General features: G+C 36.7%; 1 protein-coding gene across 3 annotated transcripts in view; it reads right to left on the minus strand.

Annotated features, from left to right (window-relative positions):
* LRRC28 (leucine rich repeat containing 28) overlaps positions 1-12,847 on the minus strand; it is a 152,215-nt gene that overhangs the window by 117,357 nt on the left and 22,011 nt on the right. For all 3 annotated transcript variants that reach the window (XM_047086715.1, XM_047086716.1, XM_047086714.1), the window contains 2 exons: positions 995-1,032; positions 532-669 (listed from right to left, as the gene is read on the minus strand). In XM_047086715.1, coding sequence (XP_046942671.1) covers positions 532-669; positions 995-1,032 — 176 coding nt within the window. The remainder of the gene's footprint in view (positions 1-531; positions 670-994; positions 1,033-12,847) is intronic.

A 12,847-nucleotide genomic window follows, 5' to 3' on the forward strand; every position in this document is an offset into this window, starting at 1 on the left:
TACCATACCGGGCACATCACAATCTAAGAGGATATTCAGTAGGCAGAACTGACAATTAGTCCCAGGACTCAAACTTAAATTCTGCTGTGAAATTCTAGTAAGATTTATTAAATCAAAGTTAATGTACAACAATTACCTCACTAGAGAATGAGAGAAAACACTGTACGTATTTCCTTTTTGGATACTAAAATGATTACATCATGCAAAGTTCATCTGAATTCTCTATGTAAAATATTCTGAACTGAATTACCTTTTTGTACAAATATTTCGCCAGGGCAGTGACTTGACGGGGCACTAACTGCGATGCATAATTGTAGTAATTGTAGGTAAAAGCACAAATGCCACCTTCTCATGTCTGCATCAGGGAAAACTCCCTTAAACACATTTCACCCTTAGTTTCACCTTCAAACAAACGGACCACCTCAAATCCTAAATATACCCAAAGCCCACTGCCTAGACACACAGTGAGAAACAGGCATAACAGATTTGTAAATAGGCAAGAAACTACTTTGTGCTAGAGACTATGATTACCTGGAGGTAGGAATTGCAGTTGGTTATTAGCTAATCGAAGATGACGTAAAGCTCTCAGACGACCAATTTCTGGGCAAACAATTTCTAAGGCATTGTCACTAAGATCCAAACATTGGAGTTTTACGAGAGATCCAATGGCTTCAAAAAGAAAAGAAAGGTGAAGGGAAAATTAATTTGACCCAAGTGTTATGACAAATCTTTAATGCAAGTACTACCAAATTAAATATTTTAATAGTTAATATCCCTGCCTCTGTTGCTTGCAAAATAGTAAAAACATAGATCTTTTAATTTAATCAAAACTGCTAACTGAATTTACTAATTAAGGCAGACAATCTTTGAAACTAACAAGTTAAAGATGCTTTATAAGTAAAATTCCCTAATACACCAACCAAAATTTGCTTTACTATTATGAAGCAAAGCTTAAACTATGGTTATGTCGTAACTAAAATTGGAGTGCCCTTACCTTCTGGCACCACAACTATGTTATTTGAGTGAAGGTATCTGTGGGGAAAGAAGAAAAAAAAAACGGAGCTGTTATCATTCAGTCCTTTTGCTAGATAACCAATTTGTAAAATGCTCACTTAGAAATTTATCAAATATAAAGGGACCAAAATGTTCTATCATACCCCAATCTAAGTGCATGCCATAAAGCACATGGCCATCACAGATAATTAATAATATTTTCAGAATGGTATTTTATGCTGGAATGGCAAATATTAAACCTATTTACTGATTTAAGTTGTTATTTTAAAATAAAAGCATACACAATAGATGTATTTTGAGTTATTTTTTTAAACTGACAAATTACTAGTTTTACAAAACAAATTACAAATTACAAAACAAATTACTAGTTTTTCTAGTTCATTTTAAAGTATTTGGGTTTTCAGAAAAACACCTATTGTGTAAAGAAAAATCAACACTTATTATGTAAATGAAAATGCAACTTTTAATTTCAAATGGAAGACTTACAAAATAAGCAAACCAAGGCTATTTCAAGCTAATATACTGACAGGAACCAAGAATGGAGAGACTAAATGCTGATCATTTACAGTATCTGTCAAAATACTCAACTGTCAAGGTACATAATTTATTTCACAGCAAAAGGAAATCTCATAAACAAGAATCAAATTCTTTTCTTAAAAAAGAAAAAAAAAAAAAAAAGGTTATCTGGCTGACAAGTCCAGGCAAGCCTAAGTAAATAACACTTTTCCCACTGAAGTATCTTTAGCACCCTCTGGTGGAGACTTTATGCAATCAGCAGCAGCCTGATTCAGAACAAAACAACAGTGACAACTGGAGATCACGTAGTAATAATTTCAAAAAATAAATGTATGGGGCGCCTGGCTGGCTCAGTTAGCACAGCATGCACCTCTTAATCTCAGGGTTGTGAGTTCAAGCCCCACATTGGACATGGAACTTAGCTACATAACATAATATAAAATGTTAATATAAATAAATTCGTATCACTGATTTTCAGAGAACGAAATTTTTTTGATCTTTTCAAAACTATCATTTTAGGGGCGCCTGGGTGGCGCAGTCGGTTAAGCGTCCGACTTCAGCCAGGTCACGATCTCGCGGTCCGGGAGTTCGAGCCCCGCGTCGGGCTCTGGGCTGATGGCTCAGAGCCTGGAGCCTGTTTCCGATTCTGTGTCTCCCTCTCTCTCTGCCCCTCCCCCGTTCATGCTCTGTCTCTCTCTGTCCCAAAAAAAAAAAATAAATAAATAAATAAATAAACGTTGAAAAAAAAAAAACTATCATTTTATTTACTATGCCTCATCAATCAGTCTTCATAAAGTATTTTTAAATTTAATTTTGAAATTTTCTTCTACATTATTAAACCTAACATCAAAGGTTAAAATGTCACTGACACAAAATAAGACACAAAATTAATACATTTAAGATTATTCCATGCTGCATTTAATAAATTCTGTGTAGGTACTAACCTGCTGGGCCTAACACGTTAAACAATTATACCATTCTATGATATTTTTATTCCTTGCTTTGTACGTATAAACTGATTTCACATTTTAAAATCCATATTCTTTAAACATTAATTTTAGGAAGGAATTCCTAACTGCACTCTCAGGTGACTCTAAAAATTCTTTGAACTAAAAGACTCTATGTAAATAAGTATGCACACACACATACGTACATATACACACATTTACATTTGTTATACAAAAGCCAGAGTGCCTAGACACCAAAATAAAGAGACAGCTGATTTTCAGTTACCCACAATACATTTGCCTCAATTTCTACATATGCAAAAGGATCCTAAAATGTCGAAATCAAAAGATGAACCAAAGCACTCAACATCATGAATGAAATCAAAAGGTGTATTTTAACACATTAAATTTATCTACGTTAAAGATGTGGTCTACAGTAAGAAGAGAATGTTCCCAATCCTAACTACAAAATGTAGGTGCCCAGGACCATCCCCCACCAAGTGAAACACCATCTCAACTCCTCAAGTTATTGTGATGTGCAACTGATAAAGAATCATCACTGGTGGAATGGATCAGAGAGCGAGCTCTGGAGCCAGAATGACTGCATTTCAGTAGCCATGTGGCCAAACTCAACTTCTCACTTTCATAATCTGTAGGAGCAGAGAATAGTAACACCAACAACACAGGGATGTTGTAAGGATTAAATAAATCAATAAATGTAAGGCTTTTAGAATAATCAGAGTGCCATGAATGCCACTGTTATTGTTGTTATACAGTTATCATGAGTCACCTGTAATCAAAGGTTCAACAATTTTGAGTCACTTCTCTTTACTTGCTTTTTGTAATTTCAAAGTAATTGAAATGTTGGAGTTTCAATGTAACTAGTTTTCATCATGTTCTCCTATAATGCAAGAACTTTCTTTCATTGCTGTGGGAATGCAAAACAATACAGCCACTTTGGAAAGTGGTCTGGCAGTTTTTTAAATAAAATTTAATACAGAAGTTTACTTAATAGTATTATGCCAATGTCACTTTCTTAGTCTTGACAAAATTTTAAGATGCTAAAAACAGGAGAAAGTGGATGAGAAGTATACTGGAACTCTGTACTATCTTTACAACTTTTCTGTAAATATAAAATTGTTCCAAAATAAAAAGGTTGCTGATTAAAAGATCAGGACTTTTATTTCCAGCCATAATGGAGTAACAGGGACCAGATTTACCTGACTGCTGTAAGCAAAAAGAAAATTGGAAGGAATATATGACACAATTATTTTGATACTAAAAACAGGAAATTAGGATTATGTTATGTGAGAGAGAAGAAACAAGGCAAGCCACACAAGATCCCTAGGTTTCTGCCTGGATGTAAAACTGATGGTATACGACTGCGTCCCAAACAAAGTATGTACATCTCACTAAGTTATGGAGACACAAGTCAGAATTCAGAGAAACCGAGGCAACTGGAAGTCGTGGGGTAGTGGGGTAGAGTTTGGGGGAGAGGATACTACAGGGAAAAAAATCCTGTGAAAACTGAAGGATTCTCTGACTGATAGCTGAATAGTAAAATGTAGCCTAGGCAAAGTAACTGAAAATCTATCTGCTGAATGGTCCACAGAGCTCACACCAGACTAGAAAGCATTTAAGTTCTGAACAGCAAGTCTTATTATTTGGCACATTCAAATCAGATCCTATAAAGGCCATGCCTTAGTAATAGGGTTAAAATACCACTAAAGTAGAGGTTACTCTAGACCTGTCCTCACAAAGTGTGGAGACAAACCATGAAAAGATCAAACTAAACTGCAAATAACCTCATGCCAGAATAAGGCAGCACAAGAAAAAGGCAGACAACAAAGTCTACAGACTCACCAATGTAAAACTTATAAGATCCAGCATCCAATCGAAAAGTAGTAGATATGCCAAGAATCAAGAAAGTGTGACCAATACCCAGGATTAAAAACAGTCAATACAAGTAGATCCAGTATAATAGAAACAATAAAATTAGCAAACAAAGGCATTAGAACAACTACAAAAAATATAGCAAGCTATTTAAAGGATAATATGAACACTGCAAGAGAGACGTTAAGGTATGAAGAAGAACCAAACAGAACTTCTAGGGATCAAAAACATAATGAACAAAGTAAAACAACTTCACTAGGTGGGATGAACAGCAAATTAGATACTGAAGAAGAAAATATTACTGACACTGAAGACAGAGAAATACAATTTGTCCATATTGAAGCACACAGAGACAAAAAAAGATGGAAAAAAACTGAAAAGAGTGTCAGTGATTAAAGGAAAATACTAAACAGTGTAACAAACATGCAAGAGTCCCAGAAACAGAGACAGGAGTATAGAAATAAATACCTAAAGAAATAACGTCAAAAAATTGCCAAATTTGATGAAAATCATAGAAACACGATCCCAAGAAGCTAAACGAATGTCAAATATAAAGAAAAAGAAGGGACGCCTGGGTGGCTTAGTCGGTTGAGCGGCCGACTTCAGCTCAGGTCATGATCTCACTGTTCGTGAGTTCAAGCCCCGTGTCAGGTTCTGTGCTGACAGCTCGGAGCCTGGAGCTTCGGATTCTGTGTCTCCCTCTCTCTCTGCCCCTCCCCCTCTCGCACTCTGTGTCTGTCTCTCAAAACTAAAATAAATAAAGGTTAAAAATTTTTAAAAAAAGAAAACCACAAGATACATCAAAATCAAATCCCTGAAAATGAGCATAAAATCAAAAATCTTCAATGTAGATAAAGAAAAAATAAACACATTACATACAGAGGAACAAATGTAAGAATAACAGGAGATGTCTCTTCAGAAACTGTGCAAGCCAGATGATAATGAACATCATAAAAGTGCTGAAAGAAAAGAAAAAAAAAAGTCATCAAGAATTCTAATTCCAGGGGTGCCTGGGTGGCTCAGTTGGCTGAACATCCATCTGACTCTTGATTTTGGCTCAGGTCATGATCTCATGGTTCATGGGATCAAGCCCCATGTCAGGCTCGGCGCTGACAGCGTGAAGCCTGCTTGGGATTCTTGCTTTCCCTCTCTCTCCACCTCTCCCCTGCTTATGCACTTTCTCTCTCTCAAAATAAACTTTAAAAATAAAATAATATGGGCTGTTTGCCATCTATATAAAAAAAAGCATTTTAATTCCAGAAGATCAAAACAAACAAACAAAAACTTCAAGACTATGAAGATGTTTGTAAAACAAAAACTGTAACATTTTCAGAGAAAAAACTAATGTGAAATTTTTTTCTCACAGAAAATCTTCAGGGCCTAAGGCTAGACAAGGAATTCTTAGACTTGACACTAAAAACATGATCCATAAAAGCAGAACTGGTAAAATGTAAAACTTTTGCTCTACAAAAGAATAGAAAGAGAATGAAGAGATAGGGGCATCTGGGTGGCTCAGCTGTGGGAGCGTCTGACTTTGGCTCAGGTCACATTCTTACAGTTCATGAGTTCGGGTCCCGTGTTGGGCTCTACACTGACAGTGCAGAGCCTGCTTGGGACTCTCTCTCTCTCTCTCTCTTCCTCTTGAAATAAATAAATTTCTAAAAAAAAAAAAAAAAGAGAATGAAAAGACAAACTACAAATTGGGAGAAAATATTTGTAAACAACATATACAACAAAGAACTGGTTTCTATAATTTGTAAAAAAATAAAAAATAAAAACCTCTTAAAACTGAAGAATAAAAATAAATCCAACTAGAAAAAGAGCAACAAATGAGTTTCACTGAAGAAAAGACACAGGTAACCAACACATACTTGAAAAGATGTTCAGTATCCTTAACCATTAGAAAAATATACATTAAAATCACAATGACATAAAACCACACATCTATCAAAATGACAAAAATAAAAACTAATGGTAACACCAAATACTGGTGAGATGTGGAGAAACTGAAACAATACCTTGCTCGGGGAGAATATAAAAAGGTGGAGCCAACCTGGAAAATTATTTGGCAATTTCTTAGGAAACTACAAATCCAGAGCAAAAGTGAAAGAGTAAGGGCCTCCAAAAATTATTTTACATAAAATCAACAAGAATATTGGCAAAAGTAGTAGTAAGAAGCTTATGTACAAAACTCTGGAAACTAGCCAAAGTGATACAAGGAGGGTTATATCTTAAGAAAAATGGCAAAAATCTCAGCAAGCACAGTGAGCTGTGTGAACTTTGGGGCATTTTCAATTCTTCTAATTGTATCCCTCACTCTCCACTCTGCAGAAGCATGGAAAAACAAAACAAAAACCCGGTCCACAATCGAAGTGAAAAAGTGGCAGCGTGCCTAGCACCTGAAGGGACAAAACCAGGTCAGCACTCACTCCCAGGGAACTGGCGTCATTTGACTTTGTCTCAAGGTTCCCTGAAAGGCCCCACCTGCAAAGTTCTTTTTAATTTGCTCTGCCTAGAAACTTGCCCCCTACAAAAACTCTTTCCCCAGTTGAAACACATTATGGGCAATTGTTTGACTTCACACCCACCTGAGTCAATAAATAACAGCTGGTGCAAACAATAGACAACCAAAAACCTTAAATGGAAAAGCTGGGCAAGATGTCCAGAGGAGCTGTGAAAAGCTCTGTTGTATTTCTGGAATTCTAGAAGGTCTAAGGCAGGTCAGAAACGTGCAAATGCTCAGGAAAGAGGTGAAAGACTCTAAGCAATCAGCTCTGCCGAACTTGAGGCTCCTGCATAAGCAGGAAGCGCAGGATAAGGCAAAGTTGTCGAATGCCTGGCTGGGAGCTGAAGGCATGCCACCATACAATAACAGAAGTCCTCAGCAAAGACTGGGAGACTACTGGATTCAGGTAGCGAAGGAAATCTCTAATCTAACCATCAGGTGACCACTAAGGTAACTGAGCAGATAACTTAAAAAAAAAAAAAAAAGAAAAGGAAAGGAAAAGGAGAGGAGGGAACTCTTTCAACTCATTCTATGAGGCCAATATTACCTTGATACCTAAACCAAGGAAATCGCAATAAAGGAAGACCAAGGACCAGTTTCCCTTATGAATACAGACACAAAATTCATCAACAAAATACTAGTAAGCCAAACCCAGCAACTTATAAAAAGGATTATACTCCACGACCAAATGGGATTTTCCCTCATTGATGCAGGGTTGGTTCAACATACAAGCAAAAATCAACATCTATATTAACAGGATAAAGAAAAAAAAACACATTCATCTCAGTAGATGAAAAGAAGACCATATGACAAAATCAAACATCCTTTTATGCTAAAAATACTCAACAAACAAGCAATAAAAGGGAATTTCCTCAATTACATACAGGGTACCTATGAAAAATCTATAGCCATCATCACACTGAATGGCAATAGACTGAAAGCTTTCCCCCTAACATCAGGCAGAAACAACACAAAGATGTCTGGTCTCACCACTTTTATTCAATATTCCATGTTACAGCCAAAAATAAAGCAAGAAAAAGAAATAAAAGGCATACATATTGGAAAGGAAGGAATGAAACTATCTTCACTGGCAGATGACATGATCTTGTATATAGAAAATCCTATGGAATCTACCAAAAAAAAAAAATTAGAGCTAATATATGAGTTCAGCAAGGCTGAGGGTAAAACATCAATATACAAAAATCAGGTGTATTCTTACATACCAGACAATGAGCAATTCTAATGTGAAATTAAGAAAAACCATTCCACGTATAACAGCATCAAAAGAATAAATACTGGGGCCCCTGGGTAGCTCAGTTCGTTTAGCGTCCAACTCTTAATTTCAGCTCAGGTCATGAGTTCAAGCCCCATATTGAGCTCTGCACTGAGTGTGAAGCCTACTTAAAAAAATTTTTTTTAATTTTAAAAAAGAATAAGTTAAACTTAGGAATAAGTTTAACAAATTCAAGATTTTTACACTGAAAAGTGTTCGGTGTTGAAACACAAAAATGTTGAAAGAAATTGAAGACCTAATTAAATGGAAAGACATCTCACATTCATAAATTAGAAGACATAAGACAGCAATATTCCACATATTGATCTAAAGATTCAATACCATCGCCACCATTGATCACAGATACCTTTTTTTCTTCATAATTTGACAAGCAGATGTTAAAACTCACATGGAAATGCAAGGGATTTAGAAGAGCTAAAACAATTTTGAGAAATGGGAATAATGTTGAAGGAATCATACTTCTCTATTTCAAAACTTAACTATAAAACTACAGTAATCAAGTTGTGTGCTACTGGCAAAAAGATAGACAAATAGATCAATGGAAAAAAATTGAGCATCCAGAAATATGCCAACATGTTCACGGTCAGATGATTTTTGACAAAGGTGCCAAGACAATTCAATAGGGAAACGGTATCCTTTTCAATAAATGGTGCTGAGATAGCTGGAGTTGCATATGCAAAAACAGAAGTCAGGCCTTTACATTGCATCGTATGCAAAAATTCACTCAAAATGGATCAAAGACCTAAATGTAAGAGCTAAAATGATACAACTTAAGTAAGAAAAACAGAGGTAAATCTTCATAATGTTGGATTAAAACAATTTCATAGATATGATACCGAAACACAAAATGCCAGATAAAAAATTATCAAGAAAGTGAAAAGATAAACCATGAATGGAAGAAAATATTTTAAAAGTATACATCTGATATGGTATCAAATATATAAAGCATTCAAATATATAAATATATATATCTCAAAAATATAAAGCACTTAAATATATAGAGCTATCTCAAATATATAAGGCATACAAATACATAAAAAACTCTTACAACTCTACAATAAAAATATCATAATTTTAAAATAGAAAACAGATTTGAATAGACATTTCTCCAAAGAAATATATAAACAGCCAATAAGCAAATGAAAAAAGATCAAAAGAAAAATACAAATCAAAACTATGATATACCAATTCACACCTACTAGAATGACAATAATCAAAAGGACAGAAAGTAACAAGTGTTAATGAGGATGTGGAGAAGAAGTTAGGATCCTCACATACTGTTGGTGGAATTGTAAAATGATGCAGCTTTGGAAAACAGTTTGGCAGTTCCTCAAAAGGTTAAACAAAGCTAACAATGCAATTCCAGTAGTAGGATAAACCCTAAAGAACTGAAAATACACGTTCATATATAAACTTCTACACGAAATGTTCATAACTGCATTATTCACCATAGCCAAGATGTGTGAACAACCCAAATATCTATCAACTAAAGAATGGATAAACAAAACATAGTATGTCCACAAAAAAGAATGCATTCTGAAACATACTACAACATAAATGAACCCTGAAAACATGCTATGTTAAAGCAGCAAGACCCAAAAGGCCACATACTGTATGATTCCATTTACATGAAATGTCCAGGACAGGCATAGCCATAGAAATGGAAAGCAGATTATTGGTCACCAAGGAGTTATTAGGGGGTTGGGGGAGGGGGGTATGACTGCTAAATGGGTTTCTTTTGAGGTGATGAAAATGTTTTGGAATTAGACAGCGGTAATGGTTGCTCAACCTTGTGAATATACTAAAAACCACTGAATTATATACTTAAAAGGGTGAATTTTATGGTATGTGAATTATATCTCAACCAAAAAAGAAGTGACACGTGTAATTACCACAGGACTCAGCAATTGCAGTCTTAGTCATTTATCTCAGAGAAATGGAAACTTATTCACCAAAAAAATAAATGAAAGTACGGAAATGCTACAAGCAGTATCAATTATTACACATAAAAACAAAACAACCAATATGTCCTTCAATGGGTAAATGGTCTAAGAAACTGCATTACATCCATACCATGAAATATAATTCAGCAACAAAGAGGAACAAACTATTGATACATACAACAATTTGAATGGATCTCAAGGGATTGTGCTGGATGAAAAAAAGGTCCCAAAAGGTTACATACTATATGCTTTCATTTACATAATATTGCTAAAGTGATAAAATGATAGAGATGGAGAACAGAGTAGCAGTTACCAGGGTTTGGGGACCGTGTGTAACATGATTATAAAAGGGCAGTTCAAGGAGGGGAGGGTGGGTGATGGGCATTGAGGAGGGCACCTGTTGGGATGAGCACTGGGTGTTGTATGGAAACCAATTTGACAATAAATTTCATATTTAAAAATAAATAAAAATAAAAAAATTAAAGGGCAGTTAAAGCAATGCTTGCAGTGATGAAAGTACTCTCTCTACCCGACTATGGTAGGGATTGTACAAATGTACACATGTGATAAAATTTCACAGAACACACGCACACACACACAAATGAGTGCACAGAAAATGATGAACACTGGAGGAAGATAACACTAGTGCCGATTTTCTGGTGCTCATCTTGCACTATAGTTACGCAAGATGTGAATGCTGCTGGAAACTACAAGGGTATACGGGATCTTTCTGTATTATTTCTTACAATTCCATGAGAATCCACCATTATCTCAAAGGAAAAAGTTTAATTTGTTTTAAAAAAGGAGAGATAAAGACTTTACTCAGGTAAACCAAATCTGAGAGAATATAGGAATGAATATAAAAGACAATTTTCCTCATTTTAAATTTCTTGAGAATTAACAATGTATCAGTTTGGTCTGTCAGCTCCAGATCTACCTTCTATACCCGATTGACCTGGACGCTGTCAACTCTCCCTTGTCAACTGGCCTAACATTAGGGCTGGAAGAGGGCACTGGAGTGACTCTATCAGAGGACAGCAGCAGCAAGGACCTCCTTTCTGGGTCCAGTCCCCCAGCAACTGTTTATTTAGCACAGGAGCCAAGGCCCAGAAGCACTCACCTCGGCAGCCCTGTTGGGAAACCTCAAGCTGCTTCCTCCAACCGTGACTCCCCACCCAGCTCTGAAGCAGCTCTGGCCGCACCCCCAGGCCCACTCTCCCCATCCATCAATGCACTTCTACATACCAGCTTCAACGGGCCTTAGGCAACTGTACTACCACCCCGTGGCCACTTCTGTGGTGGGTAGGCCACACTGTCAAGCTGCTTCTACACACCAGCTCCAGACTACCAACACCTTCCTCCAACACTGAGCTGATATTATAGATCGGCTCCAGCCTAAACCAGCTGGCAAGCTTCTCGGCCACCAGCAGGCTGTGTGCTCCCAGTCAGGCCCTTCACTGAAGAGCTCTCAATCTCAGCCTAGGGGCTGGAGCTCTCCTAAGTCTTTTCAGTCCCTTCCTTGTCTACTTTCTCTCAGCCCAGAAGTAATAGCTGTTTTTTGTACTTGCTACTTCTGAATACCACAGAGTTCTCTTAATCTCTTTTAGCGGTTAATAACACCTCACTAGTCAGCAATTCTTTATATTAATTTTCCCTGTTTCAACTAGGGGTACGGTTTCTATCTCCCAACTGGCTCCTGACTGACATACACATGATACGTACGTATATTCGTATGCTGACAGATACACAAACACACATATACAACAACAGCACAAAGAACGAAGTACTGATGTACAGTTCCCACATTACAAGTGAAGTAAGTGGTCTGTTATGTGAAGGGAGACTGTAAAAGGTTAAGGAAGCACAACGTAAGCCTTAAAACACTGAGAGTTGATAAGTCAGTAGTGGTTAGTAAAATGGGGTCCTACATAACACTGAAATAATTTTAAAGAAGGAGAGAAGAGGGAAAAAATAAGTAACAGTTGAGACGCATAGAACCAAATTGTAAGATGGTTGACTTAAAATGAATCATATCAGTAATCCCATTAAATGTAATACGATCTAAACACTCCAGTTAAATGGCCTAGATTGTCAGATTGGTCAAAAATCAAATAACGAACTAATGTTGACTTCAAGAAAATCACTTGAGTTATAAAGACACAGAGAGGTTAAAATAAAAGAATGCAAGTTCCAATTCAGTACAGCAGAATAAACTCCCACCGGACTGATCCTCTGGCAGATAACACACACACACACACACACACACACACACACACACACACACACACGACTCTAAGGCACTACAGAGTAAACAAAAACAAGCCATCCTGGAGAAGAGTCAAACCTTAGAAGAACGAATGGCACTGAGTGAGTTTGAGTTTTGTTTTTTTTTTTAAATTTTTTTTTTTTCAACGTTTTATTTTATTTTTGGGACAGAGAGAGACAGAGCATGAACGGGGGAGGGGCAGAGAGAGAGGGAGACACAGAATCGGAAACAGGCTCCAGGCTCTGAGCCATCAGCCCAGAGCCTGACGCGGGGCTCGAACTCACGGACCGCGAGATCGTGACCTGGCTGAAGTCGGACGCTTAACCGACTGCGCCACCCAGGCGCCCCGAGTTTTGTTTTTTAAGCAGCATTTAGAGTAAGGCAAAGTACAGACAGTTACCAAGCAAAGTGGCTAAAATTCTAATAGGAAACTTCATTCTTACCAACCTAAAGAACAGGAGGACAGAG

This window comes from Lynx rufus, unplaced genomic scaffold (genome assembly GCF_022079265.1).
Source record: "Lynx rufus isolate CCGP_SWC_20201006 ecotype Redwood Valley unplaced genomic scaffold, mLynRuf1.p SCAF_21, whole genome shotgun sequence".
Classification (NCBI taxonomy): domain Eukaryota; kingdom Metazoa; phylum Chordata; class Mammalia; order Carnivora; family Felidae; genus Lynx; species Lynx rufus.